Below are 26322 nucleotides of genomic sequence, written 5' to 3'. Positions count from 1 at the left end.
GATATGATAGAAAAATAGCCTTAAAAGCAGGTAATAATTAGAATAGGTTAATTTGATCTTAGTTAAGCAGAGAGCCTACTTGCCTGCTGCTCCCCAGGAGATATAGAATATATTCCAAAAGGGTTAAATATCACTTATTCAGATTAAATCCTATTTCAAAATATCCACTTAATCTTATTTTCTTATTAATTAAATATATACCATAAATAAATATAAGGTGAAGCTATACCACTCCAATCAGTTCTAAGAGGGAAAAGACAGAGAGAAAAAATGGAAAACAGAGAAAAAAGAAAAGCACTGGACGGGAAGAGGATTTACAGCCTCCTACTTTCTTGTTGTTGCCTTGGTATTCCAGCTATGTCCAATAGTAAATTAAAGTCTTAGTTCTCAGTTCTAACAGTCACTTCAGCTGCTTTCCTCCTGGAATCACCAGTCTCAATGGCTTCCACTACAAATTGTACTGTCACTCTTCCGTTCAATTTCAAGGTTTCAAAGTTCTTGTCCATCTGTAAAGTACTCTCCATGATTTGTTCGTTGAGCTAAAAATGAAAAGTTTCCACCAAGGATAATTGCTCTTCTCGCCTTTTCACTTTCCTATTTCATGGTAAGTTTCAGTTTATCCAATGCTGGGGGTAAACAATTCAGTTCTGCCGCCAGTTTCTGCTTTCCCCCTTCCACATCGGAGCTTCAAACGCACACTCAAGTCTCAACATCTTTTTGTTGCTTAGTGACTTAAACTGGTTGTAGTATTCTAAGTGTGGTCTTACTAGGATTTTGTAAAACAGCACTAAAACTTAATGTGATCTTGAATCTATGCCTCTGTTTAAATAACCAAGGATTGTATTAGCTTTTTTGGTGGCAGTTGCACATTGCTGGCTCGTATCTCATATCTGATGCAAAACATAAAGTCTATGTCACAGTTGCTATCCAAACCTCTAATCATAACTCCACTTGCCAGATTTGTTATGCAACTGGTTTTTCATTGTCCTGTTTTTCTTCATCAGATTCTTCATCAGATCCTATAAAAACAAAATATTTAATACAATGCAGCCATTAAACTTTACTAAATAATAGTACATATATATTCATATGCATAAGAATAGTTTGGGGTTTTTGTGTGTAAGGGTTTTTTGTGCCTTTAGTTCACTTCCTGGGCTAACCCCTGCAATTTTATTGACAAGATTTCAGACATGGCTTATCATTGCTTGGGCTGAGAGAGAGTGATTAGCCCAAGGTCAACTAGCTGGCTTATTCCTATGGTAGAAATAAAATTCATTGACTCCCAGTTTGTAGCCTAGTGCTTTAACTACTACATCAAACTAGTTCTCTATTAAGAGAAACTAAAATTATCTACCGTTAATTAATTTAATCAGAAACATTGTGTAACTGTTTCTATAATTGTCATGCTCTTCATTAGGATTAATCTAAGTTGCCAAATACATATAGACACCTTTCAATCATAATGCCATTGCATTATAACAAAAAGATACCAAACATGCAGAAGTGACTCTATCATTTGACACATGGATAATTTCTTCAATCTAAGAGAGAAACCTATCTATATGTATATACAGCCTGGAATAATCTTAGTAGCAAGAAAAATGTATGGTTCAGTATTAGGTAGATATCCTGATTCTGTTTTCTGGTTTAAAATTAAAACTTCTCATATATAATACATAATCAAATATAGCAAAAAAAATTAAAGGCATAAAGTACTTTGCACACCACTTTAACTCAAACATAAGCATATTCTCCCAGGTATCTGGTATTCCACCTACAGTATTTTTTCCATTAGCTACTGCCCTATGGGAGGTATATCTACTGGTGGATATTGTTAAATGTATTTCTAACCCTAACCTAACCCCCTAAACTTTCTTAGAAGAATCTGTTTCCTGAAATTTGAGCCACAATATATGTAAGTACTAAACATGGAATGGTCAACATTTTTCATCAAGATCACTAGATGGCAATAAAAGGGAAATCATTTTACTTCTTGAGTCTTACTATTTCCCCAACATTCTTTATAATAAAACCAACCCCAAATTCATTGATGTTCTATTGCCTGGTATTCACCAAGTAGTTCAAAACCATGTAATGCTTCTGTGTCAGTAACACATTTAGCATACATACCCCAGCAAAAAGCAAACATCAACATAGTTTAGTATAAATTTTAAACACTAAAAATATCAGAATCTTGAAATTAAATACACATGTTTTTATATAATTTTTTGTTCACAACATAACTACTCACAAAGGTAATATTATTGTGTATATATAATCATTATAACATAAAATGTTACTCTTACAATATTGTTACATCCTAAATTTATTTTGTGCTATTTTTATTTTTTAACTATTGCAAGAGAAAAACAATACATTATCTATACAGAATTCATGAGAATAAAAAACATTTTAAATTGCATGAGGTATTAGAGTCTATATATTCAACAAAAATGTTTTGAGTAGATGAGGATTAGATGATGTTTTCATTTATCCAGCTTTTTGATGCCATCAATAAAAATGCTATACAAGTCAGACAATTACCATCCTACGTACTACAGTGTTCAAATAGATTCATTTGAGATACCAATACATAGAACATGAACACAGGGCTCATTATACATAGTACACCTATTTTATATTTAGGTGTTTATTATTTCTATTGATAGTGGACTAGGTGTCTTTTTTAATTATTAGAATCACTGAAGCATGACTGAAGATGTAACACTAATACATGATGTCACCAGAGATGTTAAGGTATTATATATCTCATATTAAGAGCAAATGCATTCTCTTCGCTGATGATGTAAAGCTATTCAATATCACAGACAATACTGCTACCCTTCAAAAAGACCTCGACTATGTATCAGAATGGTCAAACAAACGGCAACTTCAAAATCTCAATAAATAAATGCTCTGTCTTACATACTGGCAAAAAAAATCAGAAATAAAACACAAGCTTAATAGTCAAGACCTTGTTGATGATCCAAACTCTGTCAAGGACCTTGGAGTACTCATCTCTAATGATCTAAGTGCTAGAGCCCACTATAACTGCATAGCCAAAAAGGCATTAAGAGCTGTTAACCTAATCCTACATAGCTTTTTCTCTGGTAATATCACACTACTAACTAGAGCATACAAAACATTTGCTAGACAAATACTTGAATACAGCTCATCAGTCTGGAACATGCATTACATATCTGATATTAACACAGTTGAGAAAGTCCAGAAATATTTCACAAGAAGAGTTCTCCACTCCTCTACTCGTTGCAGAATACCTTGTGCCACCAGACTCAAAATTCTAGACCTAGAAAACCTAGAACTACGTCGCCTTCGGTCTGATCTAAATATAGCATATAAAATTATACATTGCAATGTCCTACCTGTCAATGAATACTTCAGCTTCAACCATAACAATACAAGAGCACACAATAGATACAAACTCAAGGTAAACCACACCAAACTTGATTGCAGGAAATACAACTTCAGCAACAGAGTGGTCAATGTCTGGAATGCTCTACCTGACTCTGTGGTTTCTTCCCCAAACCCCAAAAACTTTAACCTTAGACTGTCTACTATTGACCTCACCCCTTTCCTAAGAGGTCTGTAGGGGGCATGCATAAACACACCAACGTGCCTACCATCCCTGTCCTATCATTTCTTTTTTTATTTTTCTTATATGTATCCATTTCATGTATTCATAACTATGTTTATATTTATACCTATTATCTTATAATCACTTGACAAAATAAATAAATAAATGTTCCACATGGATTATTGAAGGAATTAATGGAAAGGCTAAAGGGCAAAATAACAGAATCCAAAACAGACATATTCCATCCTGACATCTCCCTAGAAACACTGAGCTGCTCTGCTTCAACTGATCTCTTTGTCTCAAGAAATAGAAGAGAAGCCACTTCATTTCATTACAACACATCAAATGTGCACACAAAGCTTCACTGAGCCAAACAATCCACATTAATCCAAATCAGATGTATTAAGATTTGAATGGGTTTACTACATTTATTTTACACATTTTGGACATAAAACAATGGAAAGTTGTACCCCTAAGAGTCAGTTTTGCTACCATTTTTTTTATATTCCCATTTAGGAATTACAGTATTGCAAACAGCTCACAATTTATAACTTTGCTTTATGTTCTTATAAAAAACCCTTATTGTTATTGTATATGGATGATACCTGAACAAGATGAATACATATGTTCACTGTAGAATTTCACTTAACCTAACATCTATTTTTGAACAAATAGCCCTCAACTTACAACTGGTTGTTTAACAACCATTCAAAGTTATGACAGATTTTTTTAAAAATCAGCTTACAATTCATCCTTGAAGCTACAGCTGCTATTGCACTGCCAGTCATGTGATTGCATTTTGAGCAGTTGACAACCTGTTCACATCTATAAACAGTTGCCAAGTGACCCTCCATAATGTGATCAACATTTAAAATCTTCTCTGCTTGCTTCTCCAGAAAGTCAATGAAGAAACTGGCAGGAAGGATTGGAAGGACCTGCTGCCAGCCAAAGGATTTCTCCTTCCTTCCATGCATGGGATAGGGGACATTACTACAGCAAGCTGGAGAAACAAAGCTTGGATGACAAAGATCTAAGCTTCTTTTCTCCAGCCCATTGCTGGAGTTCCCTTTTGTGCAAGGAGGGAAAGGTAGCTCATCCATTTATTGACCTGCATGGTTGCTTAACAATTGTATCTGGAAAAGTTGGGAAAACAAGTTTCAATATTTCCCTTACAACAAGGAAGTAAAATTATAATAATGCCAATTTTGACTAATTTAAAAGTGTTGGCCTGAGTTAAATTTATTTTAGTACAATATATAAAGAAAAGAGAAGCTAATCAATTTAGCTCTTTATTCAACTTTTCAATCAACCTTCATTCAAATAACCATAGTTCTCATCAACTTTCATTCTGAATGGCCATCTACTCACTACAACTGCATCAAGGAATATTATCTATCTCTTCTATATCATAAAGAGTGTGCTATTTTAATTATTTTTCAGTAGGAACAATTAGGCATGTTATATATCTGATCTGTCTTCATCAGTGTAATCTTAACAGAAAAATTGTTAATTAGATTAACTATTATAGACTATGTTGTACTGGTGTGATTGACACATATGAAGCACAAAAGAAAACTGAGGAAAACAAAACTAATTGCATCCATGTAACAGTGATGAAATTAATGCAAACTATACATACATTCTGAAAGTTAGGATCCAAACAGAATTTGGGCACAATAAACTGAGTTAAATTGGAAAAAGTCAAGCTATATGCCAGATCAATTACGTTCAGTTCATATATCAATGATGGCTTGTCTAATTTGACCCTGCAGTGTAATTTAGGATTGATCTTATGATTCCTCCAATGCAATGATAAATTACATTCTGCCAAGCACTATGAAAGCAGGGACACTATATGGAGGGAACGTATGAATTGACTGAATGATGTTTCAAATGATGCAGTAATTATGCTCCACTTGTTATTCTAGATTAAATTTCTACATTTATATCTTCCCGTTCTAACTATCACTAAGATGATAGGACAACAGGTACATGCTTAAGAGTCATAATTAGGACTCTAATACCTTCCTGCTTATCCTATTGAAAAAGCAATGTGATCAACTGTGGATATTTCTGGGTAGTTGTACTGGAACTAAAGAATGTACAAATGGGAAAAAGAAAACTGAGAAGAACAATGAGAACAAAACTTAATTCAAATAGTTTCTCAAACAGCAGGCATATCATTTTCTGCTTATCAGATCATGTGCTAAATGAATGTTATCAAATATAATTATAATAATTAAATAAATAATGCAAGTTGTAAAGCAAAATACCAATAAATATTTCTAAAATATCTGAAATACATATTTATCAGTTCTGTATCTGTTGAAATGTAAAGATCATTTGGCCAAGTGCTCTGATTACTAAAATAAAAAAGTAAACAAGAGACCATTCACCTGGCCTGGATAAAGAAGAAAATTTATTGTAGTGGTACAGAATACCCTGACATTAGAAGGGGCAGCAAAGAAGTAGCATTTTATGAGTGATTACACAGTCAACTGGTGACAAGTATTTTATGAATATTTATTCTCAAAATTCCAAATGTACTCCCCAGTCTGCTTGATTTAAATCTTAATTACCTGCTTCAGATTCAGGAGGGGAATAAAACTGGCCCTCGGAAAGGAGCCCAGGTTGAATAAGGGCAGCTCGTTCAGAGGCATCCTGTACTAGGAATAGTCCTAAAGGCAAATAATCAGAGTAGTATTTCTTTATTACTGTATCTTACAAAACAAATATAATTAGTCATACTTTTAATATGGTATCCTGATTTAATTCACTTCAATGTTACATTCAAATTACAATTGCATCTCATGAATACTAATGCTGTGTATTTTAAGACTTCTTCTGTCTGCATACAATACTGGAGGAAAATTGGGGAAGAAGCCTTACTGGTTTCTTCTTCTGCTTCTTGTGGTAACACTTTGAAATCCAAGAACCATGTTTCTATCCAGGCAAGGAGAAAAGATATGATAGGTAACACATAGCCAAAAGCACCCTGAGATAACAGCTTAAAGAGGAACAAGGAGGAAAGGAAAAAAGAAAAAAAAGTTATATAAAAAACAGTAAAACAGTTATGTGAATTAAATAATATAAACAGATATACACTATTATAATTCATACCTTTGAAATAATTACTTTTATTAATAGGAAGGCACTGGTTACAGCAGTTGTAAACTGAAAGAAATATGAACATATGCACAAATATATAAAGATGTTTCTCACTGAAATACATAGCTATGAACAGGCAATCATTGAAGTATAGTAGTTTTCATAAAGCTTTGGCAACAATTAACAATCTTAAAATTTCTAAAACTATGGATTTATGCAAACAGCCAAATATTATCAAAAAATACCCCCTATTTTTCTGCTTTTAAACATGAATCAACAATGTACCCAGAAAATTTTCCTCTCCATTTTAACATGCTTGTTCACTACATCGGTTTTGAGTATACATTAAGATACAACTCCCAGAACTATTGTTGTAAGGAAAATAGGAAACAGAAGCATTATACACACCATCCTGAGTTGTACAAAATAAAGTTGGGAAATAAATCTAAGAAGGACTGGGAAGAAGAACAGCATTTGTGAAAGGAGAAAAAAAATCCAATTACTTCACTCTTAAACCCCTAAATGAACAAAGTTCTATATCTGTTGAAATGTAAAGATCATTTGGTAAAGTGTTCTGATTACTAAAATAAATAAGTAAAGAAAAGAGACAGATTATGCTATCTATCATTATTTACCCTAAATATACTTGAAGATTTGTAAAATAATCAAAATTCAATTACATAATGTAATATTTGAATATACTCTACCCATCAAACTTTCTGTGAATTATTTTTAAATAAACAAACAAAAAGCTCTAGGTGCTTTGTTAAATGTTGATTTCCTTAAATAATGTACATTTTTGTAGAAACTTTTTGACAAACAATTTTATTTGAGATATGGTTTAAGATAAAGATAATAAGATTTTAAATTATACATTTCACTGCTCCACCAAAGTTTTGATTGTGGCTATTCAGGTTGTTTGAGAAAAACCTTGAAGCATTTTATTTGTAAATAAAGGTTTTATCACACATAATCAAGGGTGGGATTCTACCAGTTCAGACAAGTTCAGGAGAACCAGTAATTCCAGTGAGCATTTGGGGGGGGGGTGCTCTGTCCTGTGCTTTATTTCACTGTTTTAAAGCACAGTTGATTTGCATGGCACAGCAGTTTGCAGCTCCTCAGCTATTTATTTATAGGGGCTGCAGTCGAAGGTAAGTATTAGAGCTGAAAATGGACTTTTTAAAATGCAAAGCATGCAGTCACTGAACTGGTTGTTACACCAGTCGAATCACACCACTGCACATAATGATTATAACTACCCAACAGGAAAACTTTAGCTTTATCTATTATAAACCTAAGGGTAATACCATTTCATATCCATTACATAACAATGTAGTTTTTTTATTCCAAAATTCATTTGATCAATCTGCAACTTACTGCTATTGCCCACCAGTGCCGTAGTCTGCACAGCGCATATGCAAGTATCAAAATCTTAAACCGAAAAACTGCCAGGAGCTATGGAATAAAACAGGGAAAGAAAAGACATGGCAATATTTTCTTTGAAAAGCAGTAAAAATGAAATAGCAATTCATCCAGCTAAGATTATATAAAAGCAACTTCTTAATATTTTATGGCCCCATTCTCCTTTTTTCCAAGACACAGTTTTGGCCAAGATACTACACTTGCTGTTTCTTTGCTACAATGTAAAGCAACTACTTCCTCTGAAAAGGTTTCATCTGTAAAACATAATTATTTCAATGTCTTCACAATCTAACCTGTCTGAAAATATTCCTCCAAGATCTTTTGATATAGGCATATCCAATTTTGTATTCAATAAATGATCAAAGATTAAATTTGAATTAATACTGACAGCATAAGTTCTTCAAATCTGGGAGAAAAGTATAATAAAAATTCTGGTATCTTTAAAATTATTTGTTCACATAAACTTTTTTTTAGCTGCCTAAAGTAGTCCCATGGCAAGAGAGGCAAAAAATAAATTTAACAAACAATTTTAATTATCCAACTCATAAGTATTTTGCATATTTTAATAATTAATAAATTTACTTCACTAGTACCATGGATTGTTTATTTCATTAGTCTGTTGTCCATTATTTCCTTGATACATTTAGCATTGTTAATGTTAGACCCAATGCTTATCTTTTTGTCAGTTATCAAGTTTCTTAGCTCTCTGCCCTCAAATCATGCACCACTGGTTCAGCTTGAGGTTTTTTTTTAACTAAAATTTCTGATCCATCGATCAGATGCTGGCACAAGAGAAAGTTTAAAATGATGGTTTCTATATTGTGTTGGTATAAGAAGGACCAAACAGAAATCAAATTTCCTTTATTTAAATTTAAATCTGCTCTTGATTACTTCAAGTCCACTCTTAATTCAGTTTTGAAGTTTATTTCACTTCAGCAACGTAATTTTAGGAAAAAGTCATTCTGACCTTATTAATTTATGGTACAGTTGTAGGCTAGATTGGAAGAAGGTAATGCCAAACTACTTTTGCACTTTCCAAAAAAATGATATGGATATTTCCGTGAAGTTTTCAGAAGCCAAGTTTGAGTCAAACAATAAATTTGTTTCACTTATTAACTAGCTTTTAGAAATTCTTGTTAAAATATTAGAAATCTTCTAGAACTGAAAACCCATGGGAGATGCAAGGAGATTTACATCTCATCTCTCCCGCGCTTCTTCTCGCTTTTATTTCTAATTATTGCAATAGTGGAAATCTGGGTGGGAGGGTGCTTCATAGAATGTTTTTAAGTTTGGAATCAGTGGAAAATGGGCATTGGTATATTTATCTGAGAATACCCTTTCTATACATGCTGCTAGAGAGTCCAGGAATGGGTCAGATTCCTCCCTCTGATGTCATTGAGCTGAGTCTGCCACAGTATAAAAAGTCAGCCTCTGCTGTTAGCCCCAGCTTTTCTGGCAAAGAAACTTGACAGATGTAGTGTGTCTCTGGAAGATAAAACAGTGAGAAGAACCCTCCCCAACCAAGACCAGACTAACACAGGGTGGGGTTGGATTCTCTAGCAGCGTGGATAGAAAGGGAGTTCTCAGGTAAATACCAACACCCATTTTCCTCCATGCTGCAACAAGAGTCCAGGAATGGGACATACCAAATCCTGCATGTCCAAAGGAGAGCCATCGTCTGGTCCGTTTAGTCTAACACTGGAAGAACCTTGTGGAGCATCTGCCTCCCAAATGCTGCTTCTGCAGAGGCGAAGGAGTCCAGCCGATAGTGCCGGATAAATGGAGAAGACGACTCTCAGGTAGCCGCCCTGCAAATCTCAAGATGCCTGGATAGCCCAAGCCACTGCAGTGTGTGCTGTGAACTTCTTGGGAACCGGAAGAGATAAGGTCTTGTAGGCAGTGGAAATACATGCCCTGATCCATCTGCTAACATCATGGATGAAGAAGGCTTACTCCCCAAGGAAGGAGATTGAAAGGACATGAACATCGCTTCTGTTTTTCGAAAAGTGGTGGTACATTTAACATAAATATGGAGAGCTCTCTGCACATCCAGGGTATGCCACTTGTGTTCCAACTCCTGTTGAGGCTTAGGGCAGAAATCCAATAGGACTATGTCTTATGCCCTGTGGAACCAAGAATTAAAAAAAGGAAGGGTCTAATTGTATCACTACTCTGTTCTTGTGAAAGATGCACAAATCTTGCCTCACCGAGAGAGCCATCAACTCAGACACCCTCCTGGCCAACATGATAGTGACTAGGAAGGCCACTTTGAGTGTCAAAAGACAAAGATCCATCAACCGTAAAGGTTCAAATAAGGGTTCCGTCGGGGCCTGTAGTACCTTAGGGAGATCCCAAGTGGGATACCTATGAACTACTGGGGGATGTAGATTTGAAGCTCCCCTTAAAAATCTACGCACTGATGGATGGTGGGATAGAGAAGAATAATTATTCCATGACAATATTGCCAGCGCAGAGTGTTTGGTGAGAGTCCTTTATCTAGACCTTCCTGTAGGAACATCAGCACCTCTGAGACTGAAGCAGATGTAGGGTCCCGGGCCACTTTGAAACACCAACTACAAAAAGTCCTCCAAGTGGCATCATAGATGTGGTTGGTTGATGGTTTACATGATGCATCATCTGATGGTTTGAATCACCCTATCAGATAAATTAGACTCTTTCAGAGATTTCCACTCAAGCACCATATGGCCAATTAGAACCACTGAGGTTGTGGGTGGAGTAGGGCCCCCTGGCTGAGTGAAATCCTGTTGGCTGGGATTCTCCACGTCAGTGAACCAGGGCCTCCTGGGCCAATGGGGTGCCAGAAGTAGTAGCTCTGCTTTCACCTCCAACATCTTCTGAATTATGGCCAGAATGATAGGAAGAGGGGGGAAGGCATAGAGGAGACCTGGAGGCCATCTGCTCCGAAGTGCATTGGTCCCGTCCACACCCTGGGTAAGAAACTTGGTGAAGAATCTGCCTATCTGTGCATTCTGGGGGGTGGCAAATAGGTCCATCACTGGGGATCCAAATTTGTCGGACAGTTCCTGGAACAGGGATGGGTGAAGACTCCACTCCAAGTTGTCAACCTTGGTCCAACTCAGCCAGTTGGCTTGGGTCTTGTCAACCCCCAAAATATGGTCTGCCCTGAGGGACAGAGGTGTTTCTCTGCCCACCTCCCCAGACATTCGGCTTCCAGCATCAAGGATTTGGACAGGGTCCCCCCCGCCTGTTGACATGAACCTTGGCGGCCATGTTGTCTGTCATGACCTTGTCCTGGAAGTGTGTCAAAGCCAAGAAAATAGCCTTGAGTTCTAGCAAATGGATGGGGTGGGACCTGTCTACCTGGGACCAGCGACCCTGAGCTATCTCACTTTGCAGATGAGCCCCCCTGGCCATAAAGGCTGGCATCTGTTGTGACCATGATCCTGTCTGGTTCCTTGAACAGATGGCCCTTCCTGATGGCTGGAGACTGCCACAGCTGGAAGGAATGAAGAACCTGTGGAGGAATTAGGACCCTGATGGATGAGTGGCGGGTTCCCGCCCGTTGGAATGGCAGCAGGAACCATTGTAGGGCTTGGGCATGGAGACGAGCCCACAGCACTATGTCAATGCAGGAAATCGTCTTCCCAAGTAGCTGTGACAGGAGAGACAGAAGAATGCTGTGCTGCTGTTGAACCCAGTTTATCAACTCATTTAGACTCTCTTGCTGATTCAGGGAAAGAAAGACCTCACAAAGGCTCGTGTCGATGATTATCCCCAGGTGTACAAGATGGGTGGTTGGCAGAAGATGACTCTTGTTAAAATTTATGGAGAACTCATGTGCCTGCAAGAGCCACATTGTGGTCTGAAGATCGTGATTGGCTGAATGGACTGGATCGTCCAGGTGGCATTGGACCCTCATAGGTAGAGCTCAAAGGGACACTGCCAATGCTGCCAAGACCTTGATGAAGACTCTGGGGGCCGATGAGAGGCCAAATGGAAGGGCAAAATGGATAGGTGTCTGTTGTTGTAGCAGAAGTGCAGGAACTGGCGGTGAAAGGGCCAGATCGGAATATGGAAGTATGCCTCTGTGAGGTTTATGGATGAGAGATTGTCCTCCCAAACACTCTGCATATAGAGAGAAGGGACTGCATCTTGACGCACCTGTAGGGGATGAACTTGTTCAAAGACTTGAAGTTGAGAATTGCTCTCCATCCCTCTGCTGAGGCCTTTGGGATCAGGAAGAGCAGGGAGTAGAACCCTAGCCCCTGTTGATCCACGGGAACTGGCTGAATGGCTCTGATGTCGACCAGGTGTTGGATGGTCGATTCCATAAGGGCCCATCTGGATCTATCCCGGGATATTGGGCAGCAAACAAAAAATCTCAGAGAGGAAAGAAACTCAGGTTGGAGACCTGATCTCACAGTCCTGAGAACCCAGGCATCCAAAGTTGAATGCCTCCCATCTTGAGGCGAAGAAGGCCAGATGACCTCTGATGGAAGGGGAGGGAATGCAGTCATTTAGAGCATCGGAACGAACAACCTCCTCCTCCTTGAAAGGGCTGTTTTCCGGAGAACTGCTGCTGTCTGCTGGCTTGAACAGGTTGCTGTTCCTGACGAGGAGGGAATGATTTTTGGCCCCAAGGAAACCAAGAGCTGGGTTTGGGCCAAAAGGAGGATAGTCTGGAATATGACGTCTGACGGAATTCTGACCACTTGCTTGCTGATGATAGGATCTTCCTTTTATCCTTGGTCTCCACCAGGTAAGGTTCCAGGGCCTCCCCAAACAGATTCTCACCTGAGCATGGAGAGATGCTAGCTTCCACTTGTGATGGGAGTCTGTTTCCCAATTGCACAGCCACAGGAGGCATCTAGCTGCTGAGGATGCTATTGCCTTTGAGGAAAATCCAACAGAGTTTAATGTGGCGTCAGCTATAAACTCTGCTGCAGCGATGATCTTGTTCAAGTCTTGGTGAGATCTGGAATTGCTGATCAACAAACAATCTTGCAGCTGGTGGAGCCAATGCAGCGATGACCTCGTAAAGAAAGAGGCTGTGGTGGAGGCCCGCACCACCCAAGCTGCTGCCTGATGTGTACATTTGAGGGTCTGTTCAGACCTCTTGTCATCAAGTTTAAGGATATCCTCCAGTTTTGTTGGAGCTCTGGAGGTGGAAAAGGTGGCAACAATAGGGGCATTTACAGGCGGCACTATTAAGGCATTAGCCAAGGAAGGGCCCACATTATAAAACCTCTTATCCCGAGATGAGAGGCGAGGTCCTAATACTGGAGAGGGGCATTGATCTCTAACCAGATCTAGAAACAACAAATGGATGGAAGCATCTCAGCACCTCCAATTGGTTTGGAAACTAAAGCTGCCCTGGACTGTGGATTCTACTTGAGACTCTGATGCCACCTCATCGGCGCCTAGTTGGGCTGTGCCTAAGGCTTTATGAAGAAGAGATTTGAACAAGGATGGCCTGAAGATGGCTGCCGAGATGGACTGCTCATGTCTGGATCTTTCATCCTCCGATAGATTGGATTCCCTAAGTTCACCTTCCTCCCATTCTCAAATGGAAGATTGACTATAGTCAGAAAGATGCATAGAGCCCCTGTCCTCATATTCTCCCCATTCAGGATGAGTGGCAGGAAACAGAACTGACCTGGACAGGAGAGATAATCTGACAGAAGGCCGAGAGTAAACCTTGGTCACCCCTCCCCAGGGCAAAGGAGTTGTTGAAATCCCTCAGTGATTCCCTACCTAATGGCCATAGAGACCATATCCTTAAGCGCCTCAGGCCTGTTGCCTAAAGGAGGATCCATTGGGTGAAAACCAGCAGCAGTGGGAGTAAAAGTGGCCTCCATCCTGGGCCTACATCCTCTCTGGGGTAAAAGGCCTTGAGGATTTGAAGTACCAGGAACCTAGTCTGCTTGTTTGAAACTAGGCCCAGACCTAATCAGGTCCTGAGAGAAGGAAGCCTCATCCACTCTCTCAGGGGACCATGCCTGCAGATGACTAGTGGTATTACTTTCTACTCCTCCAGCCAGGGGTGGGATTCAAATTTTCAACAACTGGTTCTGTGGGTGTGGCTTAGGTGGTGGGCGTGGCTTGGTGGTCATGTGCCTGGGTGGATATGGCTTGGTGGTAATGTTATTGGCTGGGTGTGGCCAACTCAATATCACTCGCATTGAGGCATTCATCTCCTCGCCTGGCCTCTCATGACTGTGGGGATGCTGCAACAGTCGTAAGTGTGAAAAATGGTCATAAGTCACTTTTTTCAGTGCCATTGTAACTTTGAATGGTCACTCCAAACAAGCAAAGTACCAGCAAAGGAGGGAAAAGAAACTCCAGAGATGTTCCTGAGACAGGAAGTCTAGTCCTGCCAAGAATGCGATAAGGGTTAATGGAGAGGCAGTTTCTGTAAGCAACACAAGAATGTTTCCTTCCTGCCTTCCTTACAGGATTAGGCCAGTAATTTCTTTTAACAACCAGTTCTCCGAACTGCTTAGAATGTTAACAATCGGTTCTAGCGAATAGGTGCGAACTGGTAGAATCCCACCCCTGCCTCCAGCCTTAGAAACGGGCTCTGAGCTGGCCTGCAACTGTCCTGATTGAATTAGGCTCTACCCTCTCAACTGTTCCAAATTCTTGGCAAATTGCTTCTCCAATGCAACATGCCTCCCCTTTTCAGCTCTCAGTTCAGATTTTGAGGCCTTCTTAGGAGCCAATGCCTTGGCTCTGATTTTTGCTGCAGCCTCCCTATTAGCTGACCTCGTCAATGGCCTCTTTGAAATTTCACAGCTATGGGCTTCTTCTAGGCTCGATTGTTCCGCTTGGGTCCAACTGCTCTCCATTTTGCTAGGCAGGTACAGTCAACTCCTCCCAAATCATGTCACTCTAAATGTTGGCCAGGTGAACGAGATCCCTGCTGTGAAGCCCCCACAAAATGATGCTGGGTAATGGCCTAATCCCAAAATGGATGATTGCCACGTGCTCGGAGGCCAATAGAAAACCCTTCTCAAAGGCCAGTCTATGGACCTGGCAACTCATTCAGGGCTTGGCCTTTGTCTTCTAAAGTGCTGCAAGGCCTGATTTGAGGGCCCTGAAAAGCCACTTTGGGGTGCTGAGTGAAAATTGGGCTGCACATCAGCGAAAAACCACGTGGGAGGCTCAGCCAAACTCTCCTGGCCTGCGGTCTCCAAAATCACTGTTGGGGATGTGCGACAGGCAAGGGCTGCATGGGAGGCTCAGCCGAGCTCTCCCCGCCTGAGCTTACAGTATTTGACGTCGGAGCCTTTGCAATCCCCGCTCTCCTTGAAGGCACAGCTGTACTGGAACTGCGCTGGTTATTCTGCTTTCTTCTTTGCTTTCTCCTTTGTTTTGGAATTAATTAGCTTCTGTAACTACCTATGACTCCAGAGACACTAGCTCTGACTTCAAGGAGCTGAGTCAAAAAACTGGGGCCAACAGCAGAGGCTGGCTTTTTATACCGTGGCAGACTCAGCTTGATGACATTAGAGGGAAGAGTCTAACCCATTTCTGGACTCTCATCACAGCATGGAGGAGAAGTTGTCAGATACCAGGTTTTGCTCACTTAAAACAAAATCTTAATGGTAAATTCCTATCAAAATGTAATAAAGAGTCCTTGATATGAATTTCTCTTATCTATAGTGATGAAAATCAGGTTTTTTAAAAAATATGTCTATTTGCTCTTTTAAGATTTCTTGTTCTTTTTAAGTTATTGTAGATTAAGCAAAGGAATTAATTTTTAACGATTAATAGTTAAAATACAAAATACTTACAAAGATATCAAAATATGAATAATGGTAGTCATAATGCAGAACTTCTTTTTCTAGTGTTTTTTCAATGCCACCATTTACCTAAAGGAAATATTTATACTAGTCAGTAATATCTTATCTGTTCAGCCATATATTAGCAATATGCTCCATTCTACAGTGGTAAATTAAATTTAAGATAGTGGTTACATCATTCTAAGAATATAGCAAAGTAATTAATATTTAATACTACACAGAATTTATAGAGGTCTTGGGATTTCTTTTGAGTGAAGTCTGAAGATCTGCTGTTCTGACTTTGACTTTGTTTTTATGGTATGCTCCTGAAGTGACTCTGACAGGATGGTGTCCTTAAGATGTCTTCTCCATTTCAAGATTATGTTTCTAACTGAGGAACAATGGAGTACTATTTAAAAAATAGTGCTTGATTTTTCTCGAACAAATGACTATGTTGTGGAGATCTTCAGTTTTCAGTCAGTCATCTGCATCTCTGGAACTTACATATTGCAAGCTTCATTATGATGAGGTGAGTCAAAGTTTATAAGATTTAAAGAGTGTAAGTTAATGCCAATGAGCCCTAATTATTTAATGAACTATTCTCACAACTGACTTTTATTAATTAAATGATTGAAGTAGGAAAGTGATTACCTTTTCATGCAAAAACATTGCATGTTGGAAGATTTTATGAACAAATGAAATAAACACAAAATGGTATTATCTATTTCCTTACGATTTTTATGTATCAGGAGAACCTCCATGAACCTCTGATAACATTTAACAGAAAATGTATTTTTCTTCTTCCATATCTAGATCAAACTTTAAACTGCCAGAATGAAGCCACTCTGTTGGCTTTTTCATTGGCCAAAAATAAGTCATTATCGATACATGTTTTTGATAGTACCTGCAGATGGGCCAGGCTCTATATCTCACCACATTCACAAAGTGTATTGTTATTCACTAAGAGCCTCCAAGTAGTATAAGGAAGGTCAGATCTTTCAGCCATATCCTACTTTAATGTTATTCCTTGCTCAACAGTCTCCTTCCTTCATCTTTTGATTTGATTTTATTCTTGTTGTATCCTCAATGTTTGCCATAAAGCTGTTCCTAGATCTGAGTTGGCAGGTTTGTGGTATATGTCCGTTTAGAGAATGTTGAACATTATTCCTTGCTTAGTTCTTTCGGCATCTGCTGTTACTTCTCTTAGGTGGGGCAAGACCAGTGAGAGGATATATTTTGTCAATTGGTATAGGATTGAGACAACCTGTCACTAAGCATACTGGTTCATTGATGATGATATGAACATATTTTGCATATGCAGATGTGCACCACACTGGAGCAGCACACTGGAGCAGCACACTGTGCTGCAGAGATGCTCAAGGCCAAATCCAATGTATGCAATGTAGATGGATGAGCTCCCCATGTGTCGTTTAGCAATTTTTTAATATTGTTCCTCAAACTGACCTTAACCTTAATGTTCAAGCAAAGCTGTTTAAAAGAGAACATCATGTCATGCCAATATACTTCAGTATTGGACAGTGCTGTAGTTGGTTCCCTTGCTATGTAACATCCAACTCTTCTCTTGCATCTCAATTTCAGAGATGGAAAACACACACTTGGATATTTTTTGAGTTGGGCTTTAAATGGTTTGTACTGTAACAGAAAATAAATGCAAATATTCAATTATCAAAATTGTAAATGATATAGTAAAAACCCAAATGAAACTTCTCCACTCAATCTCTATAAATTCAGGTATCTACTAGGAAGCCAAAAAAGTACAACCTTCAGAAAAATTGAAGTATTACAAATGGAAAAAAATATTACTTAGGGAGCAGAAAATAAGGAAAAAAGAAATATATGCAACATTTTAACACACCACAGATATGATAGTTCACTACTTTATAAAATGTAATATATACAATTTGTTGATTTTTAAAGCGTAGTAAAAGTCCTCTGCCTTGGCCATCTGGGAAATGTCTGGAGAAAGGCCAGATTACTCAGTGATATAAGAATAACCACCTGTGCATTAGATCCATGCTCTGGTTGGTTTAGGCCTCCTGGGAAATAATATGTGGTTGGTGAGGGATGTTGCATCTTTGAGATAGAAGGTAGTCTATTCCTTCCTCAAGAAACTATCCCTGGTTTCAATAGTACTGGATACAAATTTTCTCTTTTTATATAAGATTTTTGAGAAGGCAGTCAGGTTATAGTTTCAACTGACCCTGGAAGATATACCATATATACTCGAGTATAACCTGAGTTTTTCCAGCACATTTTTAGTGCTGAAAAAAAACCCCTCGGCTTATACTCGAGTGAGATTCCTCTCTGAAAAATAAATGGTGTGGAGCTCCGGAGCTGGGCAGCCGCTTCCCTGCTTCCGTGTTTCCTTTGCAACTTGTAAGCATGGGGGTAATCGGAAGCAGAAAAGTTCTTGCATGAGGATATATTGTTTTTTCTTTTTTTAACTGTTTTTTTTGGGGGGAAAGACCCACTGTCATGTGAGAATGCTCAGACACGAAATCTATCCACCCGAAAATAAGTGTGTGTGTGTGGGGGAGGGGATTTTAACAGAGGGAAGACGTAGGGAGAAGGCAAAAGCGACGGAAGATCCTTCAGGGGAAACTGAGGGGGAGACTCACCCTTGGTCCAGATGAGCCCCCTTCCCCACCCCTAAGGAAGCAGAGGCAGCCAGCAAGGGCAGGCAAGCCCCACTTCGCAGACTCCATCCATCCTCGCTCCCACCCACCCACCCACCCAAAGCCACGAAGTCCCCCAATCGCACAGCCCAGAATCACCCTCCCCTCAGGGGGCAGCAATGACGCCCGGCGTTTCCCGAGACAAGAAGCTCCGCTGTACAATGAAAGCGCCCTGGCTCTAGGCTCGTGGGCTCAGAAAACATCGCGAGCCGCCACCACCACCACCTCCTCCTCCTCCTTCTCCCTGAGCAGACTGAAAGCAGCTGGGGCTGAGGAAACAAAGCCAAGCGGAGCCAAAGCCACCTCGGCTCGTGTTGTTTTCTGAGCCCATGAGCCTAGAGCCAGGGCGCTTTCATTGCACGGCGGAGCTTCTTGTCTCAGGAAATGCCAGGCATCGTTGCTGCCTCCTGAGGGCGATTCTGGGCTGCGCGGTTGGGGGACTTCGTGGCTTTGAGTGGGTGGGTGGGTGGGAGCGAGGACATTGACTTTAAGCACTGCCAACCGAGTGTTTCACAAATACCAGTGAGACCTCCGTCCACCACCACCCCTTCCTCTTTTGCCTCCTTCCTTCTGATCAATCAGGTTTTCCCAGTATTTGCTCACAGCTGCGTTCTCTCTTCTGCCGTGCTAGGCGTTGAACACAAGGATTCCTGATTCCCCTTACACGAGCGTGGATATGCTGCGGGGCGTTTTCTTCCAAACGCCCCACAGGCAGAGAACACTGACTTTCATGATAGTGAGATCGTTCCCCAAATTAATTGATTCACTAACCCAAAGAAGATGATGATGACAGTGGGAGGCAGGAATCACTCTCTTCCTTGCAAGAAAAAGCAAGAGCTATTCTTATGATCTCTCTCTCTCCCGGAATAGTCAAGCCCTTTCCAGCACGCGTGATCCGCCCCCGCTGCTTGCCCCTTGCAAATGCAAAAACCCCGGATTTTGCATTTGCAAGGGCAAAGCGCGGCAGCGGATTGCGCATGCTGGAAAGGGCTTGACTGTATTCTGGAGAGAGAGAGAGATTCTAAGAATGGCTCTTGCTTTTTCTTGCAAGGAGAGAGTCCTGCCTCCCACTGTCATCATCATCTTCTTCTTTGGGTTAGTGAATCAATTAAACCTTTCATGATAGTGAGATCATTTCCCAAATTTCCCTTAAATCAGGGAAGAAATCAGAAACAAACCTTTGGACTGAGAATAAGCCTGTTCCTATGATGCCATTTTTGTTCACTGCAGTGTGAAAAGTGTGAAAAAAAACCACTTCTTTTTCTTCATCTTCTTGTTCCCTATTTACTGGTCTCTTTCAAAGAGGAAATTGTGAACATCAAACTTCTTCTCAACTGTCCTAGTGCAAGTTTTTATTGGTATCTATTTTTATTTTTGAAATTTACCAGTAGCTGCTGCATTTCCTACCCTAGGCTTATACTCGAGTCAATAAGTTTTCCCAGTTTTTTGTGGTAAAATTAGGTTTACCTAATTAAGCCTCGGCTTATATTCGGGTCGACTTATGCTCGAGTATATACGGTAGGTCAGTGATGGCTAACCTTTTCCATGTTGTGTGTGGAAAGTGTGTGTGTGCTCATGTGTATGTGCACTCGCGTGCCTGCACCCATAATACAATATGTGCATGACCCCCTGCATGTGCACTGCATGCCTCTGCGCATGTGCATATGACCCGCTGCACTGTGCACCTCTGCGCATGTATCCCACCCCATGCATGCTCGTGTGTCTTCTATGTGTGCATCTCCCCCACACATGCACAGTAGATACCTGACAACTAGCTGGCTGGCGAGGGGTGTGCATGTGCAGTGGGGCTTTTCCAGGCAACCTCTCACGTGCCGGCAGAAATGGCTCTGCATGCCACTTTGAGCACACATGCCATAGGTTCGCCATCACAGATATAGGTTATCTAGTCCCAGTCAAGTTTCAGATTAGGATACAGTACTGAGATAGCATTAATTGTTGATAATCTCTGACAGGACCACCATGGAGATAGTAGATACTGGCTCTCTTTGTTTTATCAGTGATCTTCAATATGATCAATGATGATATCCTTCTGGATCAGCTTCAGGAGTTAAGGCCAATTTCAGGGCTTTCTCATTACACAGCTAGTTCTAACTAGCATTGTGGTGAAAATGAGGGCTGACTATAGAGGCTTTTTGTATTCTTCAGGGCTTTCTAATCTTTTCATTTCTATTTAACATGTTCATGAATCCACTAAATATGTTTACAATGGATAAGTTCCATCACATTGTTAATGATGTCCAGCTACACATCTCTATCTCTATCTGCCAACCAAGTGATACTTCAAACTTGTTTGAAAGCCATGGTAGTCTTTTGTTTCTGTGCAGCCTGGATTAATTGCTTGGGGGGGGGGGGTGCTCTGTGGGTGAGATTTCTCTGTGGCCCACCAAAATTTTCTCACGGCCCACTGGTTGGCAATCGCTGGTCTAGATGAAAAAAACCAAACTAACTGTAGCAAGATGAAGTGGTTAACAGGTTTTAGTGGCCCTTCCATCTTTAAGTCTGGATAGACTCCTCTATGCTATGTCCATGCAACACCAAAGCTTTCAAATGCAATTCAAGATGCTGGTTACCATAAAGCGCTTTATAGCCTAGATTGACTTATCCCTGCTTATTCCAGAAGATCCAACAAGGAAGGAAGATTCTGGATCCTCTATATGAAACAATAGCATTTATGAGACTCAGGAAATGTATCTTTCTGCTTTGGTGCCTGACTTTTAAACTAGTATGCACCCTGAAATTCGAGTTACTATTTGTAAGGCCTTGAAAAACTTGGCTCTTTCTCTAAGCATTGGGCCAGAGTGTTAAGCCTGTTTTGTGATGGTTTATAGAAATGATTTTAGCTGCCCTGAATGTATTTTTCTATTGTTGATTTTATTTTTGTTGGATATTTTTTAAAATTTGTCTTAACCTAATGGGTCATTTCCATGTCAAGTGGTCTGATTTCAGAAAAATGCCCTGCTTGACCATCATGGATTTCAATGAAGTTTTGTGTGAACATCCCCAATGAACATTGGTAAGTTGTTACATTTGCTTGTGGAGATTTGTTTTGGAGTTGTTACATATACTTGCAGAGATATAGTCATTTGTTTGACATCCATACCACAGCCTTCTACAGTATGACTCTGAGGTTTCAGCAACTTTGAGACGTAATATCTCCAGCAATATTTTTTTGAGAGAAACAAAACTTGGCCATCTTGTACAACCTTTTGTGCTTTATCAAACAAAATAATAAAAACATTCTCATGAGTGATCTCCATCTAGATAATTTGGAGCAAAGTTGGCCAAAAATATTGCAGCTTGAAAAAAGGTTAAAGTTTAGCTTTTTATATCTCTGGAAGGAAAGGTATGATAAATGTGAAACTTTGCACCTAATGATTTAGCAACTTAAGTTTTTCGAATATAAAATTTTATTCTCCTACTGCTTTCCAATGGTTTACAAATTGAGTGTAAAGTTGGTGGTTTTTGTAAAAACACCAAAAACAGGTGTTTTTTTGTTTTTACAAAAAAATACCTTCTGGAAACCCTGTTAAACCATTCTCATTAGAGTGTGCATGTTTCAAACCCCCTAAAAAAGTAGGATTGGTTTTTCATCACTGATGTATAAAAATAGACCTAAAAATAGGAACAAAGTTGAGGGTGTTGCTATGGCAACATCATGTACATCAACATGCATTTTTAAATATTGTGCCATTATAATTTCATTTATGCTGGAGTTTAAAGTGTGCAATTCATTTCCTGCATGCTAAATGAACCTGTTACTCTACTAGCTGTGCTTCTACATTAATGACAGCGGTTAAATGTGCTGAAAGTACTTGAGTGACACCACAAGTTAGCATGTTGCAGCTATAGGATTCTGAACTGTACAGGTTTAATTGACATATTTCTGTCATAACATTAGAACCTTATATAACTTTTGTGTTTCAGATGTTGCAGTAATACACTTTATATTACTGCAATTTCCATAATATGCTAAATGGATGTCGACGAGTCAACAGGCAATCCTACTTTGCCCAAATGCATTGTTGGAGAAAAATTGTTCTTGCCACCATGGTTCATTTTATTCTAATAAAATTGGGCTGCGTTATGTCGAAGGGAAAAAACCTCATTACTTGGCAGAGGTTGAGCTCAGACGATGACCAAATTTGCTTGCATCACAAAGTGATGTATCTGAAAAAGTACGACATGAAGCAAAAGTCGTGCTGCAACCCATTTGACAAACAAAATCACATAACTAAACATGGGTTGTTCCAAGTCAATCTAGCCATGGCCTATCATTTAACAAAAGTGGCAAAAACAAATGTGAAGCAGGTTCAAAATATTTTTTCCAAAGCCAAATACGTTTCCAGTGGTCAAAGCATGGCAGACTCTTCGTCACTGGATAATTATGATATGGACATTTCAGACACTGTTAATCAAAGTTTGACCGATTTAGGGACTTCTCTGTTAAAAATTCAGAAGTTGAGCAGTAGGGATAAAACTAGCTATGTAAAACAAAAAATTGAACACATGTAGAAAGTGGTAACAGACAAAATAACATTAGCTACTGGAATCACAGCTGAAGGTATTAGGAAAACTAGCAAATCTACTGCTAAGGAATGCCAGTCATGCCAAGATTACGCTGACCTAATTGAAGACATGAAAACAAAAATTAAAATATCTGATAGATTGACAAAAGTTCAATTATTGACTTTGGGTACAAAGAGTTGGTCGATAACGGTGACAGCAAAAACGTTTGGCATTTCAGTATGTATGGTTAAAACAGCAAGAAAAACAAAGAAATAGAGATGCATTTGTGCACTACCAGATGTAAAAGTTGGCAAACCACTGCCAAAAGAAATTGCCTACAGAATTCGAGATTTCTACAAGGATGATGAATTTAGCAGGATGTGCCCCGGCAGAAAAGAATTGTATTTCTGTTCGGCTTGATGGTGTCAAGGTTCACAAACAAAAGCGATTGCTACTGTGCAATTTGAAAGAATTGTATGTGGCATATTGAAACAAATATGGTGCTGAAATTGGTTTCTCCAAATTCTGTGAACTCTGACCAAAGTGGTGTCTGTGCCTCAGGTACATATTCCATCTGTGTCTGCATCATTTATCAAAATGTTAAGTTTATGCTACAAGGTGCCAACATAAAAGAGGACTACAAGCTGTTTTTGGGAAAGGCAGCTGAACTGAACATCAAAGATTGTATGTTGCAGCAATGCCAAAACTGCCCTGATGAAGAGGCACTGATAACGCATTTATACAAAATATTAGAGGACTGGGATTCAGAAGAACCAATTGTATTCAAACAATGGGTTCATACTGACCGTGAAACATTGGAAACAAATGTTCTCTCTGTTGATGGCTTCACCAAAAAACTCACTAGCAAAATATGGAAACTGACTGGCCATCAATTCATTTCAAAACATCAAAGCGAATATTTGAAGTCATTGAAAGCCGGCCTAAAAGAAACCGAACTGATTGTACTGATGGATTTTGCAGAGAATTACTTGTTTGTTGTCCAAAATGCTGTTCAGGGTTTTCACTGGGAGAATTCCCAAGCCACAGTACATTCATTAATCACTTATGTCAATAAAAATTGTGCACTGCAAATTGTCAACTGTTGCATAATTTCTGATCATATGCAACATGATACAATTTCTGAGCATGTGTTCATTCGGAAGTTGATTTGAGTTTTGATGACTAAAACAAAGAATATACAACTTTAGTGATGGTTCAGCGGCGCAATACAAACATTACAAAAATTTCGTCAATCTGTGCAATCACAAACATGATTTCGAAATTGAGGCTGAATGGAATTTTTGTGACAGAGTTAGTGGCACAACTCAACGTTTGGTGCTTGAGCCAGCCTCCAACAACCATCAACCAACCAAATACTGACACCAACAGATCTGTTCAACTTTTGCGACAGAAACATTCACAGAATTAAATATATCCAAAGGAAAAAATCGAAGAAAGCAGGATGCTGCAAGAAGAAAGATGGAAAGTTAGCAGCACAACAGCTGGCACAAGAGATTATCACCAGTTTGTGACAGTTGATTCAAATTCAATTTCTGTCAGCAAAGCTTCAAATGACACAATTAACTTTGTGTCCAAAATGTCCAATACTGTAGATCCGAATTTAAAATTGGCGACATATTTTCTGGTTGTTATGTTGCCTGCATTTATGACAAAAAATGCTGGATAGGCAACATTGTGGAAATTTTGATCAAACAAAATGATGCATTGGTAACATTTATGCATCTGTGAGGCCCTCCTCGTTCATTTTATTGGCCTAAAAGCAAGGTGTTTATTGGGTTCCAGAACCACATCTTATTTGCGTGCTTCCAGTGCCTTCAATTACATCGTCAGGTTGTCAGTATCAATTTCCAGAAACGCTAAAGAACGTGATGCATAAATTCAATAATAAGCAATCATTGGAATTTGGCAGTTCATACGAACAGTATGGACTTCGGCTTGGGAACCATATAAGATACCCACTTTAGGCTTGGGAAACTAGGATAAGCTGCCCAATCATCACCTTGGGAACCGGACAGATACCCACACAAGCTTTGGAACCTCAAGGAAGAAATCAAACTACAGGCTTGGGATCCTGAACCAAGAAACCCACCTGTGGCTGGTATTGCATGACTATCGGGCATGCCCCCTATGGTAATGGGGTTGATAGTTAAAATGTCTGAACTGGTAGTGACAAGGTCACCACGGACCAATGCAGTATAATAGTAGTAATGATGTCTATATAAAACAAACAAGATGAAAAAATAATAGAATGCACGTGACATTGCCATAGCAATGTCCTCAATTTTGTCCCTAGTTTTAGGGCTTCATACGTTAGCAATGAAAAACTAATCCTATTTTTTTAGGGAGGGGTTGAAAGGTGATCTTTCTAATGAGAATGATTTAATAGTTTCCAGAAGGTCTTTTTTTGTAAAAACAGGCTGAAAATACCCTATTTTTGGTGTTTTTACAAAAACTATCAACTTTACACTCAATTTGTGAACTATTGGAAAGTAGTAGGAGAATAAAATTTTATATTCAGAAAACTTGTGTTGCTAAGTCATTAAGTGCAAAGTTTCACGTTTATCATACCTTTCTTTCCAGAGATATAAAAAGCCAAACTTTAATCTTTTTTAAAGCTGCAATATTTTTGGCCAACTTTGCTCCAAATTATCTAGATGGAGATTGCTCATGAGAATGTTTTTATTATTTTATTTAATAAAGCACAAAAAGTTAAGGGGCGTGCATTAGCGCACAATCATGCCTACCATCCCTGTCCTATTGTCCCCAATCATTAGTTCCTATTTCTTGTATTTAAACTTATGTTTATTCTTGTTTCTCTTGTATTGTAAGCTTTTGGCAAATAAATACAATAAAATAAAAAATAAAAAATAAAAAAGTTGTACAAGATGGCCAAGTTTTGTTTCTCTCAACAAAATATTGCCGGAGATATGTCTCAAAGTTGCTGAAACCTGAGTCATACTGTAGAAGGCTGGGGTATGGGGTCAAACAAATGACTATATCTCTGCAAGTATTGCATCGGCAAACGTAACACTTTACCAATGTTCATTGGGGACATGTATGCATGTTCACACAAAACTTCATTGAAATCCATGATGGTCAAGCAGGGCATTTTTCTGAAATTAGACCACTTGGAATGACCCTAATGGTAGCTGTCCTGAATCACAAACAGGGGAGTTCTTTGAGTTGG

The 26322-nt window shown here is 39.2% G+C and overlaps 1 protein-coding gene across 14 annotated transcripts in view; it reads right to left on the bottom strand.

Annotated features, from left to right (window-relative positions):
- The window catches only part of STARD3NL (STARD3 N-terminal like), a 59553-nt gene that overhangs the window by 14258 nt on the left and 18973 nt on the right, over positions 1–26322 (bottom strand). For 2 of the 14 annotated variants that reach the window (XM_087917193.1, XM_087917196.1), the window contains exons 3-9: positions 17356–17544; positions 15904–15981; positions 8081–8158; positions 6716–6769; positions 6485–6602; positions 6175–6273; positions 956–1019 (exon numbers count right to left, since the gene is read on the bottom strand). In XM_087917193.1, coding sequence (XP_087773319.1) covers positions 964–1019; positions 6175–6273; positions 6485–6602; positions 6716–6769; positions 8081–8158; positions 15904–15981; positions 17356–17544 — 672 coding nt within the window. In that variant the 3' untranslated portion in view covers positions 956–963. Of the gene's footprint in view, positions 1–933; positions 1020–6174; positions 6274–6484; positions 6603–6715; positions 6770–8080; positions 8159–15903; positions 15982–17355; positions 17545–26322 lie in introns of all 14 variants that reach the window. The other 12 variants (XM_087917199.1, XM_087917200.1, XM_026702253.2 and 9 more) reach the window with 9 other exon arrangements.

The sequence above is a fragment of the Pseudonaja textilis genome, chromosome Z (assembly GCF_049901715.1).
Source record: "Pseudonaja textilis isolate UNSWEBS1 chromosome Z, rPseTex1.2, whole genome shotgun sequence".
Lineage (NCBI taxonomy): Eukaryota > Metazoa > Chordata > Lepidosauria > Squamata > Elapidae > Pseudonaja > Pseudonaja textilis.
The sequence above is the reverse complement of the archived record's forward strand: the minus strand, read 5'-3'. Positions and strand labels throughout refer to the sequence as shown.